Raw genomic sequence first — 26,154 nt, forward strand, 5'->3', positions numbered from 1 at the left:
CGCCGGCTAGCTGGGACCTGGGAGTGGAGAAAGGCTGCCCACGTGGCTGGCGGGAGCCTCCAGGCCTGGGATTGGTCGAAAAGGAGGGGCGTGGACGGGCATGGGGGCGGTTCCCCCGCCCAGGTCTCTCCCCAGGCCAGGTTTCTAAGGCTGACTGTAACTGGTGGCATTTGTCCCGGGACCAGGTAAGGGGCCTTGGGACAAGGGCGCTCACCCTGTCTACCTCCAATCCCCACATCTCGGGAGGGAGCTGAGATTTCTGTCCTGACTGTCCAGGCGGGGCTGCAGCGCGGGCTAGACTTCCACCTACAGAAGCCACGTGGCGCGAGGAGTGTGCCCTGGGGCTGCAGATGGGCCCCTCTGCTCTGATCCCCATTGCCTGCGAGTGCCAGGCCGAGGGGCTGGGGCTTTACGAGCCGTCCGGGATAGGGGAGTACCGATGGGGGGAGACCGTCTGTCGGAGGGCAAGAAGCAGCCTGGGGCTGGCCCTGAGCCCTGAGGTGAGCTGAAGCACAGGTGAAAGGCGTTTTGGGGATTGGCCCAGTTTTTGTTTTGAGACAGGTTGTCGCTCCGTCGCCCGGGCCGGAGTGCGGTGTCGCGATCTCGGCTCACTATAGCCTTCGCCTCGCGGGCTTAAAAGCGATTCTCCCGCCTCAGACTCTCGAGTAGCTGGGATTGCAGGTGGGCGCCACCACGCCTGGCTAATTTTTTGTATTTTGTTTTTGTAGAGACGGGGTTTCGCCATGTTGCCCAGGCTGCGCTCGAACTCCTGGGGTCAAGCGATCCGCCCGCCTAGGCCTCCCAAAGTGCTGGGACTACAGGTGTCCCAAAGTGGTGAGCCACCGTGCCCAGCCTCTGGCCGGTTTTGCTAAGCTGCTTTGGACCGGTCCGTGCACCATCTGTAGTCCTGGAGGAGGCAACAGTGAGCCTGCATTTTCAGCCAAGGAAGAGCAAGAAGGGTACTGGGGTGGGTTGGGAAGTGCTACCTCCCACCCCTTTCCTGATGCAGAGGACTATAAGAAGAGTTTGCACAAACGTGTTAGGCCCTGTTCTAGACGCTGGAGACACAGCAGTGGACAAAATCAGCCCTTATGGAAATTACATCCTTCCTAATGAAATACATTTCATACCAAATTTCATTTCATTTTCACAACCCCTATAAATTGGTAATTGCGGCCAGGCGCAGTGGCTCATGCCTTTAATCCCAGCACTTTGAGAGGCTGAAGGGGAGGATGGCTTGAGCCCAGGAGTTGGAGACCAGCCCGGGCAACACAGTAGGACCCTGCCTCTACAAAAAAAATTTTTTTTTTAACTTAGCCAGAGGTTCTGTGGCGCACTTGTAGTCCTAGCTACTCAGGAGGTTGAGGCTGGAGGATTACTTGAGCCCAGGAGCTATTATCACACCACTGTATTCCAGCCTGGGTGACAGAGCAAGACCCTGCCTCAAAAAAAAAAATGAAAACAAAAACCAACATCTGCTGTTTGCATACCTGCTTCAGATCCTTAGAGAGAAAAGCAGTTCAGAGCCTTGACTAAGGAGGTGATGAATGGAGGTGATGATATAGGCACACAAACCCCTATAATCTACTCATCTGTAGACTGTTAGCCCTTTTGTGAAAAAGGCAAGGCAGGTCGCTCTTTCTAAGTTGTCTGGTTTCTAAGAGCCCACTTGCCTTGGAGTCAGATGAGTATCCATAAGCCTATACCTGGGCCTGCTCCTGTAATTATTACTCTCATTTTCCAGCTTGCTCTAGGCAGCCTTGACCCTAATCCTTGCCTGTCTCAGTGGTCTTTGTGTCTGACCTTCTGGGGTCTTTGGCTACCTTGATCTTCCTCTGATGTAAGTACCAGCGATATGTTTCGTTTTTCTCCCTACCTGGGGCTACAAACAGGAATCTTGTGCACTTCTGCTTTTAAGAGGATACCTAGAAGGAATTTGGAAGCTTGTTTTCTGATCTCTGATACCATTTGTCAGAGAAAATCTCTCTCTGGGAAGGATGAGCGTTATGTCAGCATTATGTAGTAGTCCATTTCTTTTTTTTCTCTTTTTTCCCTCTCTTTCCTTTTTTTTTTTTTTTTTTTTTTTTTGAGATGGAGTTTTGCTCTTATTGTCCAGGCTGGAGTGCAATGGCGCGATCTTGGCTCACCACAACCTCCACCTCCCGGGTTCAAGCGATTCTCCTGCCTCAGCCTCCCAAGCAGCTGGGATTACAGGCATGCACCACCAGGCCTGGCTAATTTTGTATTTTTAATAGAGATGGGGTTTCTCCATGTTGGTCAGGCTGGTCTTGAACTCTCGACCTCAGGTGATCTGCCCGCCTTGGCCTCTCAAAGTGTTGGGATTACAGGTATGAGCCACTGTGCCAGGCCTCTTTCCTTCTTTTTTAAGGAGTTGGCAAGTAGGCTATAGTGGATAGAGGACCTTGGGGAAGTGAGTAAGGCCTTAGCTGTTGTCCAGTCTTTGAGGACTGGATCTGTTGATTGTTGGTGTTTATATCTGCTGCAAGCACTTAGTGCAGGGCCAAGTGTACCAAAAATGCCCACCGTGGTGGCCCAATCTGTGTGCACTTTCTAGGCTTCAGTTTCCTTTCTGTAAACTGAGATCTTAGATCACTTGTCTTCAAGCTGTGACATTCTGTTTTTTTTGGAGACGGAGTCTTGCTTTGTCACCCAGGCTGGAGTGCAGTGGTGTGATCTCCGGTCACTGCAACCTCTGCCTCCCAGGTTCAAGTGATTCTCCTGCCTCAGTCTCCTGAGTAGCTAGGATTACAGGTGCCTGCCACCATGCCTGGCTAATTTTTTGTATTTTTAGTAGAGATGGAGTTTCACTGGGTTAGCCAGGATGGTCTTGATCTGACCTCATGATCCACCTGCCTTGGCCTCCCAAAATGCTAGGATTACAGGCGTGAGCCACTGCGCCGGGCCTCAAGCTGTGACATTCTCTAATCCTAGGAGGGAGATACCATTAAATCACTGGTCTGATTTTTACTCCTACCTTGTTCCTAGTAGTGTAACCATAATCCTTCAGAAGTGGGGCTACCCTGGACATGATGATGACCTTTTTAGGGAAGACTAGATGTGGCTTGTGTGGGAGGAGGGACAGTAACTATGGAAGAAAATTTAGAGACCGGTATGACTCAGCACAGGCAAGGTAGACAATTTGCAACTCCATGAAAGAAAGCTTGCTCTTGCCGGGCCTGGTGGCTCATGTCTGTAATTCCAGCACTTTGGGAGGCCGAGGCGGGCGGATCACCTGAGGTCAGGAGTTTGAGACCAGCGTGACCAACATGGAGAAACCCTGTTTCTACTAAAAATCCAAAATTAGCCGGGTATGGTGGTACATGCCTGTAATCCCAGCTATTAGGGAGGCTGAGGCAGGAGATTCGCTTGAACCTGGGAGGTGGAGGTTGCAGTGAGCCGAGATTGTGCCATTGCATTCTAGCCTGGGCAACAAGAGTGAAACTCCATCTCAAAAAAAAAAAAAAAAAAAAAAAGCCTGCTCTTAGTTCTGTAACCTAGGCAGGTTCTGAGTTTGACTTAAGAGAGGTGGTATCCTTGATGCCAACAGACCCAAGAAGTTGGAATACATTTCAGGTAAACAGTGAATATTCTTCGAGGGCACGTGAAAGATGTAGCAGGAAACATCACAGACATGATCCCTATGCTCGTGAGCCTTACAGTCTGTCAGGGGAGGCAGACTTTACATGAATCACAGTCAATGACAAGAAGGTGACAATCACAAATGCCCAGCATGCTGCAAAGGACAGGATGCTGTAGGAGTATATATCACAGAAGGACTTGAGTTTGTCCTGAAGGAGTCGGGGAACAGTGCCCATTGGGGTGCGGTGGGTGTGTGACGGAAATGTTCCAGACAGATCGTTTAGGTTTTTTTTTTTTTTTCGGCTTTATGTTTTATTTAAGACAGGGACTCTGCAGTTTCTATCCTGACTTTAGTTAAGAAGGCAAAGGCTCTTGCATAATTAGCAAATGTTTAGTTTACCCCTTGATGATAGTCCCTCCATTCTGAGAAGCAGAGGACTTTTCAATGTTGCATTAAGGGGAACAGAGATGTCAGAGAAGGTCTGGCGCTGTGTGTACGCATGTGCTGAGGGGCAGGCATAGCATTTTGCTCAGTCAGGCTGTCTCCAGCGTGCGTGAGCCTGGGGCTCTGTAAGCCAAGGCAGCATGTGGTCAGCCAGCCAAGCTGACTCCTTTTAGGTTCATGTAGAGCCTGGGAAAGTGAACTCTTTCCCCTCCTCCCATTCCTGCTTCAGTTGGGACTGAGAGAAATGCCTTTGGTCTTTGAACCAGCCTGCAGGAGGCCAGGTGGCAGGGGAGAGGGGAAGTCTGAGTTTTGGCAGTGGACTCTTTCTGTCTGCCTTCTGACTTCTCTGGAGATTGCTGCTTCAGAGAAGCATCAGGGCCAGGCTAGGGCACTGTGGATACTCCATGTTGAGCCTCTCCTCTTGTCCCTGGTCCTTCCTCTTAGGAAAAGGTGTACCCCCAGCATATCAGCTTCCTGATGTCTCTTCCGCCTTAACGAAAAAAATCTAAAAATTGACCACCACTCTTCCTTCCCCAACTCGGTCCCTCCTGCCTCTTTTCTTGAACTGGAACTCCCGGCCTCCCAAAGTGCTGGGATTACAGGCCTGTCTGTGCCTGTCTCCACCTCCTTTCTCTCTTCTTTCTGGTGGTTCTTCCCATCTTTGGGGGCTTCCTTTTCTCGGCTTCTTTTTTTTTTGAGACAGGGTCTTGCCCTGTTGCCAAGATGGAGTGCAGTGGCACCATCTTGGCTCACTGCAACCTCCACCTCCCAGATTCAAGTGATTCTCCTGCCTCAGCCTCCCGAGTAGCTGGGATTACAGGCACCTGCCACCATGCCCGACCAGTTTTTTGTATTTTTAGTAGAGGCAGGGGTTTCACCATGTTGGCCAGGCTGGTCTCGAACTCCTGACCTCGTGATCCACCTGCCTCGGACTTCCAAAGCGCTGGGATTACAGGCGTGAGCCACCATGCCTGGCCTCGGCTTCTTTTTTTTTTTTTTTTTTTTTTTGAGACAAAGTCTCACTCTGTCGCCCAGGCTGGAGTGCAGTGGCACAATCTCAGCTCACTGCAACCTCCGCCTCCTGGGTTCAAGTGATTCTCGTGCCTCAGCTTCTTGAATAACTAGAATTGCAGGTGCCTGCCACCATGCCCAGCTAATTTTTGTATTTTTTTTAGTAGAGACAAGGTTTCACCATGTTGGCCAGGCTGGTCTCAAACTCCTGACCTCAGGTGATCCACCCACCTCGGCCTCCCAAAGTGCTGGGATTACAGGTGTGAGCCACCGTGCCTGACCTCAGCTTCTTAAATGTCCTGATTTTTCAGGGTTTGTCCTCAGCTCTCTCCTCTTCCCATTCTGTGTGTGTTCTCACTGGAAAACTTTATCGTAAATCACCTCCATGCTGCTGACTCCGTTTTTTCCTTCTAGCTCTGACCTCTGTTTTCTTTCAAGCCTGAATACCTAGGGGCTGATGAACTTCTTATTCAGCAAATACTTGAATATTGTGCTAGGCACTGGGGTGACAGTGGTAAGCAAAATGAACATACCACCTCACTTTACAGGTGAATTATTTAACTTAGTTAAGGTGCTATTTCTAATAAAAAGACAAAATGACCTAGTAGTAGAAGCTATAGAAGTAAATCTGAAAATTATTTGTACCAAAAAAAAAAAAAAAAAGGACAAATAGGTACTATTCAGTGAAGAGAGGTAACACTGGCTTTTGAGTATGGTGTTTGGAAAGGACCTGAGACAGGATGCAGCCTATTGCATTTAAGAAAATCCTGGCCAGGCTTGGTGCCTCACAGTTGTAATCCCAGCACTTGGGGAGGCCGAGGCGGGTGGTGGATCATGAGGCCAGGAGATCGAGACCATCCTGGCTAACATAGTGAAACCCTGTCTCTGCTAAAAATACAAATAGTTAGCTGGGTGTGGTGAGGTAGGAGAATCGCTTGAACTCAGGAGGTGGAGGTTGCAGTGAGCCGAGATCGCACCACTGCACTCCAGCCTGCAGCCTCGGTGACAGTGCAGGACTCTATCTCAAAAAAAAAAAAAAAAAAAAAAAATCCCATGGCAGGACTGGGGGTGGTGGCTCACTCCTGTAATCCCAGCACTTTGGGAGGCCAAGGCAGGCAGATCCCTTGAGCTCAGGAGTTGAGACCAGCCTGGGCAACATAGGGAGACCCTATCTCTACAAAAAATACAAACATTAGCCGGGAATGGTGGCACATGCCTGTGATCCCAGGTACTTGGGAGGCTAAGGTCAGAGGATCTTTTGAGCCCAGGAGGTGGAGGCTGGGGTAGTGAGCCATGATCATACCACTGTACTCCCCGCCGTGCAACAGAGCAAGACCCTGTCTCAAAAAAAAAAAAAAAAAAAAAAAAATAGGCCGGACGTGGTGGCTCACGCCTGTAATCCCAGCACTTTGGGAGGCCGAGGCAGGCGGATCACGAGGTCAGCAGATCGAGACCATCATGGCTAACAGAGTCAAACCCCGTCTCTACTAAACATACAAAAAAATTAGCCGGGCGTGGCAGCGTGCGCCTGCGTGCGCCTGTAGTCCCAGCTGCTGGGAAGGCTAAGGCAGGAGAATGGTGTGAACCCAGGAGGCGGAGCTTGCTGTGAGCCACGATCTCGCCACTGCACTCCAGTCTGGGCGACGGAGCGAGACTCCGTCTTAAAAATAATAATAATAATAAAAAATAATCCCATGGCATTTGAAACTCAACATGGAGAAATCAAGCTTACTATTAATATTTTCTCTCTCAAAGCCAATTTTTCTGTGCTCTCTCGGTTAGCACCTATCACCCAAGTCAGAAACCCTGGATATCACTCTGGATATTTGTCCTGTGTCAACTCAAATAAGCTAAACAAGACTCCCCGGATTCCCTCTCTGGTATATTCCAGTTATAGTGGCTACCCAGGAGCACACATGCACCATCTTCCAGCTCTTCAGACGAACAGTAATCTAGGTGCTGCTGTGAGGGGATTTTGCAGATGTAATTAAATTCCTCAATTGTTTGGCTTTAAGTTAATCAAAAGGGAGATTATCCTGGGTGGCCTGACCTAATCAGGTGGAAGCCCTTTAAAGGAGGGCTAGACCACCCCTGAACCCCCTCTGAGGTTCTGGACTCTGAGCCATTACCCACGTTGCTCCCTCTCCCCCGGGGATGGTCTGTTGCTGGCTGCCTGCCCTGCTGACTTCAGGATTGCCTACCCAACAGCCACAGTTATGTGAGCCAATTAGCTAATTCCTTGTGATAAATCAATTTCTATATTTTATCAATATTATATTATGTCAGCTTTATATATATTTAGGCCAGGAGTGGTGGTGCATGCCTGTAATCCCAGCACTTAGGGAGGATGAGATGGGAGGATTCCTTGAGCCCAGGAGTTTGAGATTAGAGTGAGCTATAATTGCACCACTCCACTCCACCCTGGGCAACAGGCTGAGACCCTGCCTAAAAAGAGAAAAAAAAATTATAAAGTTTATATAGATAGATCAATATATATTTATAATATATAAAGTTATATATTTATATATAATTTTGTATAGCTATATGAATTATTTATGTTTATTATGTTTACATATTATATTTAAATAATTCATATCTCTATATAAATAAATTTATATATTATAAATATATGTTGATATATCTATAAATTTAAAAAAATCATATATATTTATATAGATATATAATTTATACATTGATGTAGATATAGAAATTATTTATATGTTTATAGAATATATATTATAGCATACAAATATATTTTAGAAATACATAAAATATGTATATGTGTGTGTCATAGGCCAGGTGCAGTGGCACGCACCTGTAATCCTGGCACTTTGGGAGGCCAAAGCAGGCAGATTGCTTGAGCTCAGGAGTTAGAGGAACCCCATGTTGCCCCATGTTATGTTTTGGTATCTACCTATCTGTCTGTCTGTCTGTAATCTACTGATTCTGCTTCTCTGGTTGAACCCTGACTGATACAGTGTTCCTTTTATACCTATTGCTTAGCAGATCCTAAGATTCCGCTTCTTTGAAAGATTCTCTCCTGTTCGTCTCTCCTTTGAGTGCACCTGGGTTCATTTGAGCCCTATGTCTTCTTGCCTGGATTATTGGGGTTCCCTTCCAGCTGGTCTCCCTGCATCCCGTGAAGTCTGGGCACACCCTGTTTATTCTTACGACTACCCAGTTTGTTCTTGGTAAACTACATATCTGATCTTGTCACTCTTCTTCTTAAAATCTTTCAATGACTTCCTGAAGTTTTCAGGCAAAAATTTAAAAGCCGCCGGGCGCGGTGGCTCAAGCCTGCAATCCCAGCACTTTGGGAGGCCGAGACGGGCGGATCACGAGGTCAGGAGATCAAGACCATCCTGGCTAACCCGGTGAAACCCCATCTCTACTAAAAAATACAAAAAAAACTAGCCGGGCGAGGTGGCGGGCGCCTGTAGTCCCAGCTACTCGGGAGGCTGAGGCAGGAGAATGGCATAAACCCGGGAGATGGAGCTTGCAGTGAGCTGAGATCTGGCCACTGCACTCCAGCCTGGGCGACAGAGCGAGACTCAGTCTCAAAAAAAAAAAAAAAAAAAAAAATTTAAAAGCCTTAGCTTTTTTTTATGACTCCGTTTTCTCTCCTCTCTTAGTGTATCAATTATACTTCTTTTGAAAACCTTTTTAGCAGTTGCCCAGGAGTTTGCAATATATATTTATGACTAATCCAAATCCACTTTCAAGTAACACTATACCACTGCATGGAATGTGCAAGTACCTTAGAATGGAGTCCTCCCAATTCTCCCTTCCTGTCCTTGCTATTACTGCTGTCATGGATTTCTCTGATCCATAAACTACAATCACCAAATACATTGTTGCTACTATTATTTTAAACAAATATATCTGTTTGTTAACTGTTAACAATTCAGAATAAGAGAAATAAACATTTTTACTTATTTTTGTTTGTTTGTTAATGTTTTTTCTGAGACAGGGTCTCACACTGTCATGCAGGCTGGAGTGCAGTGTCACGATCACAGTTCACTGCAGACTTAGCCTTAGCCTCCCAGGCTCAAGCAATCCCCCCATCTCAGCCTCCCAAGTAGCTAGGAACACAGGGACATGCCACCACGGCTGGCTATGTTTTTTTCTTTTTTATTTTTGTAGAAACAGGGTCTCACTATGTTGCCCAGACTGGTCTCAAACTCCTGGGCTCAAGTGATGCTCTTGCCTTAGCCTGCCAGAGTGCTGGGATTATAGGTGTGAACCATTGCACATGACCAGAAGAACTTCTTCTAATATCTTGTAAGTCAGGTCTGCCAGTGACAAATTTCCTGTTTTGTTTGTCCAAGAAAGCCCTTTTTTTTTTTTTTTTTTTTTTTTTTTTGAGACAGAGTCTTACTCTGTCACCCAGGCTGGAGTGCAGTGGCTCGATCTTGGCTCACTGCAACCTCCGCCTCCTGGACTTAAGCATTCCTCCCACATCAGCCTCCCCAGTAGCTGGGACTGCAGGTGTGCACCACAACACCTGGCCAATTTTTCTAGTTTTTGGTAGAAAAAAAATACAAAATGAGGTTTCACCATGTTGGCCAGGCTGGTCTCAAAGTTTTGAACCTCAGGTGGTCCACCTTCCTTGGCCTCCCAAAGTGCTGAGATTACAGATGTGAGCCACCATGCCTTGCCGACTAGAATTTTTTTTTTTTTTTGGACAGAGTCTCACTCTGTCACCCAGGCTTGAGTGCAGTGGCATGATCTTGGCTCACTGCAACCTCTGCTGCCCAGGTTCAAGTGATTCTCCTGCCTCAGCCTCCTGAGTAGCTGAGATTACAGGCACCTGCCACCACACCTGGCTAATTTTTATATTTTTAGTAGAGATGGGGTTTCACCGTATTGGTCAGGCTGGTCTCAAACTCCCGACCTCAGGTGATCCACCCGCCTTGGCCTCCCGAAGTGCTGGGATTACAGGCATAAGCCACCGCGCCCAGCCCCGACTAGAAATGTTTTAAGGGATATAAAGCAGTTAGTACTTGAGATGGTTCTTCTGTAAGATATGGAGATAGGTGGAAATGGGTAACGACCAACAGGATCAGATGGTATGTACCCCCAAATAGTAATTCCAATGATATATGAAGACGAACATTCCCACACCATCCCTCACCACGGACTCAGTGTTTCTCAATGAGAGACAGAATTCATGTGTGGAGGATCTGAGTCCAAGCCCTTCTATTGTGTAATTGCATTATTATTATTATTATTATTTTTTTTTTTTTTAACATTTACTTTAGATTCAGGGGTACATGTGTAGGTTTGTTACATAGGTTAACTTGTGTCACTGGGGTTGTACAGATTATTTCATCACCCAGGTACTAAGTTTAGTACCCATTAGTTATTTATTCTGATCCTCTCCCTCCTCCCACCCTCCACCCTCAAGTGAGCCCCAGTGGGGTCTGTTGCTCCCCTTTTTGTGTCCATGTGTTCTCATCATTTAGCTCCTACTTATGAGAACATGTGATATTTGGTTTTCTGCTCCTGCATTAGTTTGCTGAGGATAATGGCCTCCATCTTCATGTCCCTGCAAAGGACGTGATCTCGTTCTTTGTTGTGGCTGCATAGTATTCCATGGTGTACATATACCACATTTTCTTTATCCAATCTGCCATGGATGGGCCTTTAGCATTTCGACAATTTCTGTTGACACATGTTCAAGCTCACTGATTCTTTCCCTGGCCATGTCTAGTCTACCGATGAGTCTATCCAAGACTTTCTTCATATTTATTACAGTATTTTTGATTTCCAGCATTTCCTTTTGATTCTTTCTTGTTTCCATCACTGCTTACGTTATTTGTCTGTTGTCCACTTTTCCCTTCAGAGTCCTTAGAATATTAACCATAGTTTTATTTAAATAATTAATAATTTTATTTATTATTTATTTATTTATTTATTTATTTTAACCATAGTTATTTTAAATTCCTGGTCTGATAAGTCTAAAATCTCATATCTAAATCTGGTTCTGATGCTTGGCCTGTTTCTTCAAACTGTTTTTTTTTTCTTTTTAGTATGCCTTGTAATTTTTCACTGAAAGCTGGACATGATGTACCCTGTGAGAGGAACTGAGGGGTGAGGTTTTGTTTATCTAGGTTATGTTTACTGTTTGCTGTAGCTATAGGTATAAAAGGCTAAATTTTCTTCTGGTGTCCTTGTTCTTGTTTCCCCTACAGTCTATGGGTCTCTAGAGACTTCTTAAATAGGGCCTAAGACGTGTTAGTCTTTTTGTTATCATCCTTGTAATGATACAGGAGCCCTGCTGGTGCAGCGGTGACGTGAGGGAGTGGAGGGATCTACAGTCCTGTGATGAGGTCTCAGTCTTCTGGTGAGTCTGTTTCCTGAACCTTCAAAAGAACTTCTCAGCCTCCCCTTGTCCTCTTTAGGTGAGGCAGGAAGGCAAGAGGTGGCTGGAGTTCTCTTTCCCTGAGTCAGTTAAGTTCTGGTAAAACCCAAGATGGTTAGGCTGTGGTAAAATAGTTTCCCTCAAGGGTAGACTTTGTTAAGAAGAATGAAAGGGCTGGGCATGATAGTGCATGCCTGTAGTCCCAGCTACTTGGGAAGCTGAGGTTGGAGGATTGCTTGAGCCCAGGAGTTCGAGGCTGCAGTGAGCTATAATCATGCCTATCAATTACAATTCTCTCCAGCCTGGATAAAATAATGAGACTCTGTCTCCAAATAATAAAATAGGCCAGATGCGGCAGCTCACACCTGTAATCCCAGCACTTTGAGAGGCTGAGGCAGAAGGACTGCTTGAACCTAGGAGTTTGAAACCAGCCTGGGCAACATAGCGAGGTGCCATCTCTACAAAAAATATAAAAATTAGCCAGGCGTGGTGGTGTGTGCCTGTAGTCCCAGTTACTCAGGAGGCCGAGGCAGGAGGATCCCTGAACCTGGGACGTAATAGTTGCATTGAACCATGATCATACCACTGCACTCCAGCCTGGGTGACAGAATGAGATCCTGTCTCAAAAAAAAGGTAAAATTAAATTATAAAAAAAAAGAAGAACAAACGGCTTTGGAGTTTTTGTTTTGTTTTGTTTTGTTTTGCTTTTCCGCCCCGAGAAGGAGTCTTGCTCTGTCACCCAGGCTCAGGCTGGAGTGCAGTGGCATGATCTCAGCTCACTATAACCTCCGTCTCCTGGGTTCAAGCAATTCTCCTGCCTCAGCCTCCTGAGTAGCTGGGATTACAGGCGCCTGGCACTGCACCTGGCTCATTTTTGTATTTTTAGTAGAGATCAGGTTTCACCATGTTGGCCAGGCTGGTCTCAAACTCCTGACCTCATGATCCCCTCACCTCGGCCTCCCAAAGTACTGGGATTACAGGCCTGAGCCACCGCACCGAGCTGGCTGTTTTTCAAAATGGCTACTTTTCCCATCTCCCTGCCAGAAGCACCCCGGGGTATTATACTGTTTAATGGGTGGGCTTTTGTTCCCAGAGTTCCCCAAGCACAGGCACTGTATTGTCCCCTTTTGCAGTCCCTCCTGCAGTATGGTTAAGCACAGAGCTGACCACCAGCAGGCCCTCAGGAAACACGTGTTGGTGCCCAGTTGCTCAATCTGATGACCATTCACTGGGGCCCTCCCAAGCCGAGTCAGACGATGCCCAGTAGCTGGCGAGAGCAGACCGTCTGCAACAGTAGGAGGTGCTCAGGTCCTCTGCGGTGGGCTTTGATTTAGGGGACAGTGCTCTTCTTCCTCTGTCCCTTAGGTCCACAGTTTTATGTGTGAACAAGATGGAGGCTGACCTGACTGGCTTTAACATCGATGCCCCCCGTTGGGACCAGCGCACCTTCCTGGGGAGAGTGAAGCACTTCCTAAACATCACGGACCCCCGCACTGTCTTCGTATCTGAGCAGGAGTTGGACTGGGCCAAGATGATGGTGGAGAAGAGCAGGTGAGTGGTTGGGGAAGGGGCTGGAAGTAGTAGGGTAACATTGATGGGGTCCTCTTGGGTGGAGGTGGAAACCGAAGATGAAGGAATAGACAGAACTCTTAGGGCTGGGGGCTGGGAGAAGCGAGAGTAGGGAGACTGGGAGATGTTGATCAGGCAGGATGGTGACTGCCTGCTGTCCTTGGGTGGCAGGATGGGGGTTGTGCCCCCAGGCACCCAAGTGGAGCAGCTGCTGTATGCCAAGAAGCTATATGACTCGGCCTTCCACCCCGACACTGGGGAGAAGATGAATGTCATCGGGCGCATGTCTTTCCAGCTCCCTGGTGGCATGATCATCACGGGCTTCATGCTCCAGTTCTACAGGTGAGACTTGGGGGCAGGGCCGTGGGAGGTACAGCTGCCTGGATCTGCTGGTCAGGGAGCCATACTGTGATGATAATAATAGTTCTCTTGATTGGTCACTTACCAGATACCAGGCACTATGCTACATTCTTTGCGCGTATTGCTTCATTTAACCCTCTCAACAACCCTACACTATAGGTACTATTGTTTCCATTTTATAGATGAAGAACTAGAGTTCTACAGAGGCTGAAGAACTTGTCCAAGTTTAAACAGGCAGTAAATACGGGTGCCTGGATTTTAACTGAGGCAGTCCTATGTAGAACCCTCAACAAATAAGTTACCCCAATTCCCTCTTTAAAAAGTACTTTTTCCACATTGATTTTAATTATGTAACAACCAAACAAAACAATAGGTAGTCCCTTTCTTGGCTTGGCTGAGGAGAGAATAGACCACCTCTGTAGCTGCTGGATGTGCGACTCTTCTTCCCACCTCTTCCTTCCTCCCCTGCGTCCCCTACCCCATGCATTGATTGGTTCAGCTATTGAGCTGGGCTTTGGGCCAGGTGTTGGGAATGTAAAGGCTTCAGTATCCCCCCCATCAAGGAGCTCCCAGTTTTGTTGAGGACACCAAGAAGTAAACAGTTACAGTACAGCTTGGTAAGTGGTAGGTTGGGGGAAGAACATGGGGTTGTGGAAGCAGGAGCATGGAATGACTTACTCTGTCTCAGGAGGGGCAGGGAAGGGTTGGGAAGGTTCCAAGGAGGAAGTGATCTCTCTCAACAGAGCAGGGTTCGGCCACGTATGGAAGGAGGAGGGGGAGATATTTGAGGCAGAGGGGTCAGCCTGCACAAAAACCCAGGTGCATAAAACAATATGGGAACAAGCAAGGCATGGTGGCTCATGCCTGTAATCTTAGCCCTTTGGGAAGCCGAGGTGGGTGGATCACCTGAGGTCAAGAGTTCGAGGCCAGCCTGGCCAATATGGTGAAACCCCATCTCCACTAAAAATACAAAAATTAGCCAGGCGTGGTGGTGTGTGCCTGTAGTTCCAGCTACTTGGGAGGCTGAGACAGGAGAATTGCTTGAACCTGGGAGGCAGAGGTTGCAGTGAGCTGAGATCGCACCACTGCACTCCAGCCTGGGTAACAGAGCGAGACTCCGTCTCAAAAAAATAAAAAATAGGCCGGGCGCGGAGGCTCAAGCCTGTAATCCCAGCACTTTGGGAGGCCGAGGCGGGCGGATCACGAGGTGAGGAGATCGAGACCATCCTGGCTAACACGGTGAAACCCCGTCTGTACTAAAAAAATACAAAAAACTAGCTGGGCGAGGTGGCGGGCGCCTGTAGTCCCAGCTACTTGGGATGCTGAGGCAGGAGAATGGCGTAAACCCAGGAGGCTTGCAGTGAGCTGCACTCCAGCCTGGGCAACAGAGCGAGACTACGTCTCAAAAAAAAATAAAATTAAATAAAAAATAAAAAAATAAATAAATAAATAAAAACCTAGTATGAGAACAGTGTGGGGACCTGCAGATCACGTGCTTTGACTGGCGTGCCCTCAGGACTCCCTGCCATCTGACTTCTCTCTGCCTCTCCTGGCCTTCCTCACTGGTAGGACGATGCCGGCGGTGATCTTCTGGCAGTGGGTGAACCAGTCCTTCAATGCCTTAGTCAACTACACCAACAGGAATGCGGCTTCCCCCATATCAGTCAGGTAGGAGACCTGAGCCCCAGGCTGTCCTCGTGCCTCCCACGAACAGCTTTTCTAAAGAGTTCTGGGCTGGCAGTCCTTCCTGGGCAGCGCCTGCACTGAGCAGGTGACCAAGTTACCGTTTCCCAGGGTTTGGAAGTATTTTCTCAAGCTGAGTAGGAGTGGATCTTCTTCCTAGACCAATTCCAAATGTGTTTATTCATTCATTCTCTAAATATTTCTTCTTGAGTGTGTATTATGTGCTGGGGATGTGCATGGTTCTACATTCTGGGATACATTGTTAAGACGTGTGGTTGGGCCAGGCACGGTGGTTCACACCTGTAATCCCAGCACTTTGGGAGGCCGAGGCAGGCGGATTGCCTAAGATCAGTCTCAAAACAAACAAACAAACAAAAAACACCCAGAAAACCAGGGTTGCAAGGCAGAGAACAGCAGAGCTGTGTCTGTGTAGTTTTAGGCCACTTAGAGCAATCCCTTCTGTGGAGACGACATTTCAACTGTGTCCTGAAGGTTGAGGGTTGAACGACCCAAGAGCCCAGGGAGCCCCTCGCCGCATAGGGAGCAGCCATGTGCAGAGGCTCTGAGGCAGGAAGGAACTTGGTGTGTTCACAGTACTGAAAGAAGGCCAAAGGGGCTGGGGCTCTGTGAGCGAGGGGGAGAGTGTCACAGATAAGGCTAGGGACAGATCCTGTGCGGTTTTCAGGCATGAAGCCTCACCAGCCGACTTTCTCCCTCAAGCCCGTGGTTTGGCCCTCAGCTGGCAGGCGCCCCACTCCCAAGCATCTCTCTCCTCCCCCAGGCAGATGACCCTTTCCTACTTCACAGCCACAACCACTGCTGTGGCCACGGCTGTGGGCATGAACATGTTGACAAAGGTATGGTCTGGGGCTGCTGCAGCATGGTGGCCACGCGGGGGCAGCAGAGTCCTAGGGAAAACAGCCTTCCCCCAGGGACAGTTCCCCAGGCTGGGTGAGCTGGGAATGGCCAGAGCCCTGCTAGCCAAGTGATGAGAAATACACCAGGGCTGTCCCCAGGTTGGTTCTTCTTGAGCCTTTGAGGGAGTTTGGGGTTCCCAGAGTGGGTGTCTGGATGTGTGGCAGTAGCAAGGCCTAATTTTCTTTTTTGTATTCTAGTCATTCAGCCCCCTCCCCTCCCATCTTCCAGCGCATCTCAACAACTCCTACTATTCCCTTCCTCCAACAGAAAGCGCCGCCCTTGGTGGGCCGCTGGGTGCCCTTTGCCGCTGTGGCTGCGGCTAACTGTGTCAATATCCCCATGATGCGACAGCAGTGAGTATAGGCCCCCTTTTCTCCCTACAAACCACAAGATTAGCAGAAAAGGGGCAAGAAACCAAAGCAGTGGGTGGCTTCTGGGGACTGCGGTGGGCATGGGGAGGGCTGCTGGGCTGAGCCTCTGAAGGGCCCTGGGATTGGCTGCTCCCCTGGTGATGGCCCCGGGAGTGGTGGGTGACCGGGTTAGGCTGTGTGTTGAGTCCCGTGGGAGTCCTCTCCTGGGTGATGTGGGATGGGAAAGACAGGGTGGACCTGTGGAGTTTTACACTGGATTATGTCCTTTTGGACCTGTGTTAAAATTGTGAACTCCTCCTACTTCCCAAGCCCTGGGGATGGCATACAGAATGAAAAGTATCAGGCTGAGGTGTCTAAAGATAGCACAGAACCCACAAGCTTTGAAAGAAGCCAGAGGAGTAGACAGAAATTTTCCAGGCACCCAACTCTAAACTTCTCAGGAGAAAAGGTAAAGGAGAAACTTACTAAGTCTCACAGTTCTTATTTATTGACTAGAGAAATCTCTGTTATGAGGTTTTAATGATGTAATTATATAAAGCACTCAAAATAGCACCTGGAACATAACAGACGTTATATAAGTGTTCACTGTTATTTCTACCATTATCATCATTATCAATATCTACAAGCCACATTTTCTTGGGACTACCAACAAATGGAAAATGTTCACACTAGCCTTTGTAGAAGGAGCGCTACCAGAATAGTTGTGCACACATGCTGCTCTGCTCATCTTTCCTTCCCCATCCAGTGAACCTTTCCTAACAGGAGAATGAGTCCCTGCCACCTACCGGGGCTTGGGTTGAGTGCTGTCAAGAACTGGCCTGAGGTCAGGGGGGTGTAGCTCAGTGGTAGAGCGCGTGCTTCGCATGTACAAGGTCCCTGGTTCAATCCTGGCACCTCTACTCTTCATTTGGCCGGGCGTGGTGGCTCAAGCCTGTAATCCCAGCACTTTGGGAGGCCGAGGCGGGTGGATCACGAGGTCAGGAGATCGAGACCATCCTGTATAACATGGTGAAACCCTGTCTCTACTAAAAATACAAAAAACTAGCCAGGCGTGGTGGCGGGCGCCTGTAGTCCCAGCTACTCGGAGGCTGAGGCGGGAGAATGGCGTAAACCCGGGAGGCGGAGCTTGCAGTGAGCCGAGATCGCGCCACTGCACTCCAGCCTGGGCGACACAGCGAGACTCCGTCTCAAAAAAAAAAAAAAAAAAAAAAGAACTGGCCTGAGAAGAATAGCTGGGGTGAGCTGGGTGCGGTGGCTCATGCCTATAATCCCAGCACTTTGGGAGGCTGAGGTGGGAGGATCACCTGAGGCCAGGAGTTTGAGACCAACCTGGCCAACATGGCAAAACCCCATCTCTACTAAAAATACAAAAATTAGGGCCGGGCACAGTAGCTCTCGCCTGTAATCCCAGCACTTTGGGAGGCCGAGGTGGGCAGATCATGAGGTCAGGAGATCAAGACCATTCTGGCTAACACAGTGAAATCCCGTCTCTACTAAAAAAACAAAAAATTAGCCAGGTGTGGTGGCGGGTGCCTGTAGTCCCAGCTACTCGGGAGGCTGAGGTAGGAGAGTGGTGTGAACTCAGGAGGCAGAGCTTGCAGTGAGCTGAGATTGTGCCACTGCACTCCAGCCTGGGCAACAGAGTGAGACTCCATCACAAAAAAAAAAAGAAAAAAATTAGCCGGGCATGGTGGTGCATGCCTGTAATCCTAGCTACTGGGGAGGTTGAGGCAGGAGAATCACTTGAACCCAGGAGGTGGAGGTTGCAGTGAGCCAATATCACGCCACTGCACTCCAGCCTGGGTGACAGAGCACGATTGTCTCAAAAAAAAAAAAAAAAAGAATAGCTAGCGTAATCCTTACCAGGTCCTGTAAAGTGGCGCCAGGATGATCCCCATTTTGCAGATAAGCAAAACTGAGGCTTTGGGAGGGTTAAAGACTGCTCAAGGTCACACACATACGCTGCAGTTTCAGGACTCAACCCAGACAGTCCAGGCCCAGGGCCAGCGCTCTCAGCCACTGCCCTAGATCGCTCCTAAGATACTGCTCATTGGAGTGCAGAAGGAAGGTCAAAGGCCCAGGCTACAGGAGGTGGCTTCCTGGAGCTTAAGCGGCCTGGCCTTAGTCCCCTGGCATGTCACGTGGCTGGCAGGCTTCCATCACCCCTTTCCGAAGTCCAGTAACTCCTGTCTGTGTTTAGGGAGCTCATCCAGGGAATCTGCGTGAAGGACAGGAATGAAAATGAGATTGGTCATTCCCGGGTGAGTAGAGGCCTCCCTTTGGGGCGGGAGGAGGAAATTCCCTTTCATACCCTGTCCCCTCCTTAGTGGTCACAGTGGGCACCATTATAGAATTGAGAAGGCTTCTCTGACTTCATCCTCACTCCCTGTCAAATTTTCCCCATGTTTCTCTGTTCAGAACAGGCCCCTTCTGTCCTTTCTCCATCATTTCTGGTCCATAAAAACCTAGCTAGGGGGGAGGGGATGAAGTGAGGTCACTTAGCACTTGGAGGGTCCTTCTCTTCCCCTTTACCATCTCAGACTTGGCCATGATGCTGACCCAGCCCCCTGGTGCAACCCATGTACACTGGATACATCATTTCTGACAACTTACTATTTTCTGCCCTCAGAGAGCTGCGGCCATAGGCATCACCCAAGTAGTTATTTCTCGGATCACCATGTCAGCTCCTGGGATGAGTAAGATGGGGAAGCCCTTCCATCCTGGGGAACCCTGTGACGCAGGGTGGAGGTCTCAGCCACACTCAGGTTTTGGGTGGGAGGTAGGGCCTACCCTCTACAGCCGTGCTTCTCAAACTGTTTTGCTTGATTGCTGCAAGCCTAGAAGAACCATACTAATTCCTAGAACATCAGTTCATCCAAGGTTTGGGGTAGAAAGTTATTTTCATTTTATTAATACTTGTCAAGCATTTGTGTTTAATGTGTAGACAGTGTGGGGTGCTAGGGAGAGTGGTAGAGAAGATAAATTCCCTGCTTTGGTTTGCTTCCAGCAGGGGGCGTATTGCAAAATTTGTTTGCATGAGCTTACAAATGCATTTTTGAGTTTTGACAAGGAGGCTTTGGACCTAGCAGCGCATATTCTCCTGTTACCGCAAGTGTGCAGATTGAGAAGCTTGGGAAGCACCGTTGTGCCGGGACTTTGGGGAGAGAGGTTGGGGGTGGCCATGCCTGCTTACTCTTCTGTTCTGCCTCATGGTTAAGTATTTTCTGGAGCTTCTGTTGAAGGAGAGGGAATCACTTGGTTCCTAGTCTGACTTAAGAGGAAGTCCTAGGGAAAGCCTTCCAGCCCTCCCCTCAGCTTCTCCCCTGGTCTCTTCCAGTCTTGCTGCCAGTCATCATGGAAAGGCTTGAGAAACTGCACTTCATGCAGGTATGTAGGGTTTGCCTTGGCATTTTCCCTGCCCAGAGTGCCTCCAGCCACATCTGTCCCTGGGGATGCCTGACATCTCACTCAAGCCCACACCAGTCTCCACTGGCCTCTTGTTTAGACATCATGGCCAGTTTCCTGACCTGGTCTGCAGAGAACAAGGCCCTCTTTGAGGGCCAGGGGGTCCTTGCCTGTGGGTTTTTCTACCTGGCTGATCCATGGCAGAGCAGGGATGGGGTTCACCTTATGGCATAGAAGTACCATGTGGATCTGTCTTTTATCTGTTTTTATACAGAAAGTCAAGGTCCTGCACGCCCCATTGCAGGTCATGCTGTGTGGGTACTTGTAAGTATCATGTTTTGATGGTTTGGGTTCTGTGTTGCTGGAGCACTCGAGATGTGTCATCTTGTCTAGCCTGTGCTGGAGAACGTGTACTCCTTTACCTGACTTTAAAAGTGGTCAAGCTCAGAATACCTATGGTCCATCTGGAAAGCTCTTGCCCCATCTTTTGTGAGGGCTTCAGGCTGGCTAGACTTTACGCACATGTCCATGTAGGAAGTCCAGTGCTGAGGTGCCCTCCCATCTGAGGGTCTCTCCTTTGACCTTAAGTCTGGAGCAGATTTTTTTGTTTTTTGTGTTTTTTTTGAGATGGAGTCTCACTCTGTCTCCCAGGCTGGAGTGCAATGGCACAGTCTCAGCTCGCTGCAACCTCCACGTCCCAGGTTCAAGTAATTCTCCTGCCTCAGCCTCCTGAGTAGCTGGGATTACAGGCATGCACCACCACGCCTTGCGAATTTTTGTATTTCATCATGGTGGCCAGGCTGGTCTCAAACTCCTGACCTCAAGTGATCCACCTATCTCGGCCTCCCAAAGTGCTGGGATTATAGGCATGAGCCACTGTGCCTGGCTGTCTGGAGCAATTTTACAGAAGAGATAAGAATGAGGAGACATAGCTTTGGCTGGGACTGTCACGTGTCCCAGACTCACACAGCAGGGAAATGCTACCAGTCACGTCAATGTTCTTGGGTATCTGCCATTAACTGGAGAAGTCCTAGCATTCACCATGCATTTCAGGGCCATGGGACTAATGACAGCAATACTAACAGCTAACGTTGACTGCATATTTTCTCTGTGTCCCCACTGAACCCAATGCTTCACACCTATAATTTCACTTAATTTTCCCAACCTTAGATATCTACGTATTATTATCATCTCCTTTTACGAATCAAGAAACTGAGACTTAGAGTAAGAAACTTGCCCAAGGGTATATAGCTGGTAACTGCTGGAGCTGAGATTTGATCAACAGTCTAACATTATGCTATGCCAACTTCTGCTAATTGAGTAGTGACCATGGGCTGGGTGCTTTACATACATATCTCATTGAATCCTCACAGTAGCCCTGCAAAGTAGGCACTGCAAAGTGGGCTGCAGTAGCCCCAAAAAGTAGGTTGTCCTCCCTCTGTGCCTCTGAGGTAACTTGCCCAAGATGGCACAGCTAGTAAGTGGTAAAACTGGGATACCAACCCAGGTCTGTCAGAGTCCTGCATCCTGTAAGACCTTGCCTCCCAAACCCTGGTCCACGCCAGCATCATTGGCATCCTCTGATAACTTGTTAAAAGTAAAGACTCTGCAGCCCTTCCCCAGACCCCCTCAGTTGGGACCTGCATTTTAATAAGCCCCTGAAGTTATATGCTCAGTGAAGCTGGAGAAACTGCCTTTCACTGTGCTCTGACAGCCTAGGTGTTCAACTAATAAAGAAGCAGGTCTCAGAATCCACAGACTCACTCCTTCCCCTCCATAGTGCCCCTCCCCCTCCTGGTTGCTCCTCCCACTACAAGTCAATCTTCCCCCTCTAAGTTGCTCCTCTCGCTCCTCATCACTCCTCCCCTCCATGTCCTTCCCCTCTCTCCATGTTGCTTCACCCCATCCAGTCCAAGTCGTTCTTCCCACTCCAAGTAATTCCTTCCCTCCAAGTTGCTCCTCCCCCTCCAAGTCGCTCCTCACCCTCCAAGTCATTCCTCCCTCTCCAAGTCACTCCTCACTCTCCATCCTGTTCCTCCAAGTTGCTCCTCTCCCTCCATGTTGCTCCTCCCCCTCCATGTCCCTCCTCTCCCTCCATGTCCCTCCTCTCCCTTCATGCGGCTCCTCCCCTCCTTGTCGCTCCTCCCCCTCCATGCCAGCAGTGCCTGGGCTCCTTTGGCCCACCGCTCACAGTCCCTGTTTACTTCATTGTCTTCTTCCTCTGCCTGAACAATGCAGTAAAGGGTGGGAATGAGTGATGGGGGTTGGGAGGGTACTGGTTTCATCCCCCTGCCAGAATGAGTATCCTCGCACTGCGGGAACAGGAGAAGGGTTGGAGGGAAAGAATATGGGGCCAGCTGGGAAGGCAGGCCAGGTGCCTGGGCATTGCTCCCTTCCCTTCGGGATAGGGGATGGGCGGGCCTGTGGGGAGATGTCCCCTGATGCTTTGGTTTCTCCTTTCTTGCAGCCTCATCTTCATGGTGCCAGTGGCGTGTGGGCTCTTCCCACAGAAATGGTATCTGCTGTTCATTCCTTACTTGGTTTAACTGACCGCCCTGCCAGTGTGCTCCCTGATCTGCCTGCTGTTCAGAAGGAGACAGGGAAGGGGCAGGAAGGGCAGCACCTGTCTGAGGACAGGCGTCCATCAGCCTAAAGGCTGGGCCTCTTAACCCTGGTGAATTTTGGTAAACCAAAACAGATCTGCGAGGGGCGGGAGAAGCCAGGGGCAGGAATAAGGTTGCTCCCTCCCAGTGGAGCAAGGACTGCCTTGGAGAGAAGGTGGGGGAGCAACAGGAGACTTTCTCTCCCTGCCGGCTGGGTTATTAGGAAGCTCTTCTCTGGCTGGATCTGGTTTTTCACTTTTTTTCTTTTTTTTTTTTTTGAGATGGAGTTTCACTCTTATTGTCCAGGCTAGAGTGCAGTGACACTATCTTGGCTCACCACAGCCTCTGCCTCCCGGTTCAAGCGATTCTTCTGCCTCAGCCTCCGGAGTAGCTGGGATTACAGGTGCCTGCCACCATGCCTAGCTCATTTTCTTTTTTTTTTTTTTTTTTTTTTTTTTGAGATGGAGTCTTACTCTGTCGCCAGGCTGGAGTGCAGTGGTGTGATCCTGGCTCACTGCAACCTCTGACTCCCTGAACGATTCTCCTGCCTCAGCCTCACGAGTAGCTGGGATTACAGGCATGCGCCACCACGCCCAGCTAATTTTTGCATTTTTAGTAGAAACAGGGTTTCACTATGTTGGCCAGGATGGTCTCAATCTCCTCACCTTGTGATCCGCCCGCCTCCGTCTCCCAAAGTGCTGGCATTATGTGTGTGTGCCACCGCACCTGGCTTCGTTTTGTATTTTTAGTAGAGACGGGGTTTCACCATGTTGGCCATGGTTGGTCTTGAAATCCTGACCTCAGGTGATCCGCCCGCCTCAGCCTCCGAAAGTGCTGGGATTACAGGCATGAGCCACCGTTCCCCGCTGGTCTTTAACACTGAATAAGGGGGCCAGTCGTGGCGGCTCACGCCTATAATCCCAGCACTTTGGGAGGCCGAGTTGGGTGGATTTCGAGACCAGCGTGACCAACATGGAGAAACCCCATTTCTACCAAAAATACCAAATTAGCCGGGCGTGGTGGTGCATGCCTGTAATCCCAGCTTCTTGGGAGGCTGAGGCAGGAGAATTGCTTGAACCTGAGAAGTGGAGGTTGCAGTGAGCCAAGATTGCGCCACTGCACTCCAGCCTGGGCAACAAGAGCGAAACTCTATCTCAATAAATAAATAAATAAAGGGACAAGCAGAGGACTGAAAACCAAAACCCCTCTATTTCCTTTGTGTGTCCAAGAAGGAGGAAGCAGGGAGAATGGATAATGGAAAAGGGAAGGGATACATCAGACTGTGGGGCGGTGGGTGACTGGCCCCAGGAGACAAGCGTAGCTTGAATATATACCCAGACGATTCCAGTCTCCCCTTCCTGGTATTCTAGTTCAATACTAGTTCCATGGTCATCTGCTAGACATCTCTTGTGTCCCAAGCACTGTGTTTGTAATCTTGTGGAGAAGATGGAAGTTGAAACGAAGAACCATAGCCCAAGGAGGATGAAGTCAGGCCTGAGTAATGGTAAAGCAACATTGTGGTATACAAAGGCCAATAATAATCCTAGTTGGAAAAATCAGGAGGGCTTCTTGGAGGTGATATTTGAGTTGGGCTTCATCTGAGGGTAACTTACTGCTTGTCCCTGGTGGCATGCTCATAATCCCCTTCTGCTCTCTTTTCAGTGAATTGCCCATTTCCTATCTGGAACCAGAGCTCCAAGACACCATCAAGGCCAAGTATGGAGAACTTGAGCCTTATGTCTACTTCAATAAGGGTCTCTAAATGCCCCACCTCAGCAAGGACCAGTCTATTCCCATATTCACCAGCTCCTTCTTAGCTACATGCACACTTGTGTCCTCCTTCCTCTTTGCCAACAAGGCCCGAAAGCCAGGAGAGATTGGGGGGTGGGACAATGAATGCCTCATGCCTACACCCTAGTACTGGTTGATTGGACCTCAGGGGAAAAAAGTGAAAAAGGGTAGCAAAGGCCAATGTCTTCTAGCTGCTTCCTCCTTAACCCCTGTCCCCTGGAAACCAGAAGCTGAGGCCCTCTCAGGGAGGAGACACCAAGCAAATCATTTGGAAAAGTTAGGAAACCTTTAGGATTCTGGTTCCAGCCAGGATTGAGGAAAAGACCTTGGATCAAAAGGAAGCTTCTATATCTCTTTCTTCTTCACTTCTCTCCCGAGCAATGGAACCTTTTAATCATGTAATTCTAGCCGAACTCAGGAAAAAGAAGGGGGAAAGGACTCTGTCCCCTTGGGGCTCATCTCCACCCTTCCCCACCCTCCTCCTCGTTGGCCCCTGGTCAGACAGCTTTTTTTTTTTTTCCCCAAGATGGAGTCTTGCTCTGTCGTCCAGGATGGAGTGTAGTGGCACGATCTCAGCTCACTGCAACCTCTGCCTCCTGGGTTCAAGCAATTTTCCTGCCTCAGCCTCTCAAGTAGCTGGGATTACAGGGCACCCGCCACCACGCCCGGCTAATTTTTGTATTTTAGTAGAGATGGGGTTTCACCATGTTGGCCAGGCTGGTCTCGAACTCCTGACCTCAGGTGATCCGCCCGCCTCGGCCTCCCAAAGTGCTGGGATTACAGGCATGAGCCACTGCACCCAGCCCGTACAGCTTTTTTGGGAATGCTGCTAACCTTGAAATGATCAGACACCTAGGAGTTATTAGTGCTAAAAAGGGGACCGTGCAAGGCAGCAGAGTTACATGGTTCTTCAAATCATGTCTGAATCTATTCTTGGAATCTTCTGTATAATAAGGGAAGTTCTCTTTCCCCACTGCCACATATGTCTGTTTTAAAAGATAAGTCCACTAACTGTGTGTAAAAATGATATATGTAGGCATTAACCATACACTTTAATGGGTATAATTTTCTGCCTGCTTCCGTTCCTCAGCCCAGTAGGTTAAACAGCAAAGAAAGACTGGTGTGTACTGAATAGGAAAGGGAAGTTTTATTTGGAACCTTCTGAGAGGAAATCAACCAGGACCAAAAAGCCTTAAAGGACACAGAGCAAAGCACAGCCACTTCCCTTCCCCAGCTTGGCTGCCCTAGGTGATTTCTCAAGCTCCTTGGGGGACTGTTGTTTCTCATCTGGAATCAATGTGTGTATGAGTTTTGTCTGGTAGGATTGCTCTCTCCGTCCAAACAATATCACTGTGAACTGAATAAATTTGTTGAAAGAGCACATAGGCACACACACACACAAACTGTAAACTAAGTTAATAAAGCCTGAATGGAAAGCTGGATCTGGCCTTACTTTGGCCTTGGCATGTTAGAGGGTATCACAACTATTATATAAAGGGAACTCGTCTGATGCCTGGAAGCTGTTGTTTATTTCCCTTATTAAAGGGGAAATCCACCTGTCTCCACAGGAAGCTCCAGAGATCTCCCAGAATGGGAACTGTGTTGCCCTAGAGCAAGAGTTGGCAAGCCATGGCCCAAGGGGCCAAATCCACCTGCCACCTGTTTTTCTGCAACTGGGAGCTAAGCAGATTTTTACATTTTTAAAGAGTTGTAAAAAGGAACAACAGGAATGACAGAGACCCTTCCTACATGGCGTGCAAAGCCTAAAATATTTACTGTCTGATCCTTGACACAAAAAGTTTCCCCTGCCCTGGAGCAGTGGTTCTTAAGCACATGCATCAGCCAGGTGCGGCGGCTCACGCCTATAATGCCCACACTTTGGGAGGCCGAGGCAGGCGGATCACCTGAGGTCAGGAGTTCAAGACCAGCCTGACCAACATGGTGAAACCCCATCTCTACTAAAAATACAAAAAATTGGCCTGGCGTGGTGGTGCACACCTGTAATCCCAGCTACTCGGGGCTGAGACTGGAGAA

The 26,154-nt window shown here is 48.8% G+C and overlaps 4 protein-coding genes across 20 annotated transcripts in view; 2 read left to right on the forward strand and 2 right to left on the reverse strand.

Annotated features, from left to right (window-relative positions):
* CUEDC2 (CUE domain containing 2) overlaps positions 1–26,154 on the reverse strand; it is a 335,540-nt gene that overhangs the window by 304,848 nt on the left and 4,538 nt on the right. Inside the window, exon 1 of one of the 3 annotated variants that reach the window (XM_050804193.1) lies at positions 13,900–13,909. The exons of 1 other annotated variant lie outside the window; for it this stretch is intronic. The gene's annotated coding sequence lies outside the window, so the exon portion shown is untranslated. Of the gene's footprint in view, positions 1–370; positions 381–13,899; positions 13,910–26,154 lie in introns of those variants that run through there. One more of the 3 variants, XM_050804198.1, reaches the window with a different exon arrangement.
* The window catches only part of BORCS7 (BLOC-1 related complex subunit 7), a 228,286-nt gene that overhangs the window by 73,787 nt on the left and 128,345 nt on the right, over positions 1–26,154 (forward strand). The gene's annotated exons all lie outside the window — the stretch shown is intronic.
* ARL3 (ADP ribosylation factor like GTPase 3) overlaps positions 1–26,154 on the reverse strand; it is a 537,289-nt gene that overhangs the window by 46,809 nt on the left and 464,326 nt on the right. For 2 of the 9 annotated variants that reach the window (XM_050804212.1, XM_050804210.1), the window contains exon 1: positions 13,900–13,903. The exons of the other annotated variants lie outside the window; for them this stretch is intronic. The gene's annotated coding sequence lies outside the window, so the exon portion shown is untranslated. Of the gene's footprint in view, positions 1–13,899; positions 13,904–26,154 lie in introns of those variants that run through there. 9 annotated transcript variants of the gene reach the window in all.
* On the forward strand, positions 94–25,517 carry SFXN2 (sideroflexin 2). 6 transcript variants are annotated; one of them, XM_050804176.1, is made up of 15 exons: positions 94–185; positions 1,745–1,840; positions 11,089–11,149; positions 11,329–11,402; positions 12,786–12,971; positions 13,161–13,331; positions 14,919–15,017; positions 15,814–15,889; positions 16,218–16,303; positions 18,522–18,582; positions 18,951–19,017; positions 19,659–19,708; positions 20,001–20,050; positions 22,194–22,241; positions 23,992–25,517. In XM_050804176.1, exons 5-15 carry the CDS (start codon positions 12,811–12,813, stop codon positions 24,089–24,091), a joined length of 969 nt encoding a protein of 322 aa, XP_050660133.1. In that variant the 5' UTR covers positions 94–185; positions 1,745–1,840; positions 11,089–11,149; positions 11,329–11,402; positions 12,786–12,810; the 3' UTR covers positions 24,092–25,517. The 6 variants fall into 6 exon arrangements, with proteins under 6 accessions (XP_050660133.1, XP_050660130.1, XP_050660134.1 ...); XM_050804173.1 differs by lacking the exon at positions 11,089–11,149; XM_050804177.1 differs by lacking the exon at positions 1,745–1,840 and having other exon boundaries at positions 97–185.

Source organism: Macaca thibetana, chromosome 9 (assembly GCF_024542745.1).
Source record: "Macaca thibetana thibetana isolate TM-01 chromosome 9, ASM2454274v1, whole genome shotgun sequence".
Lineage (NCBI taxonomy): Eukaryota > Metazoa > Chordata > Mammalia > Primates > Cercopithecidae > Macaca > Macaca thibetana.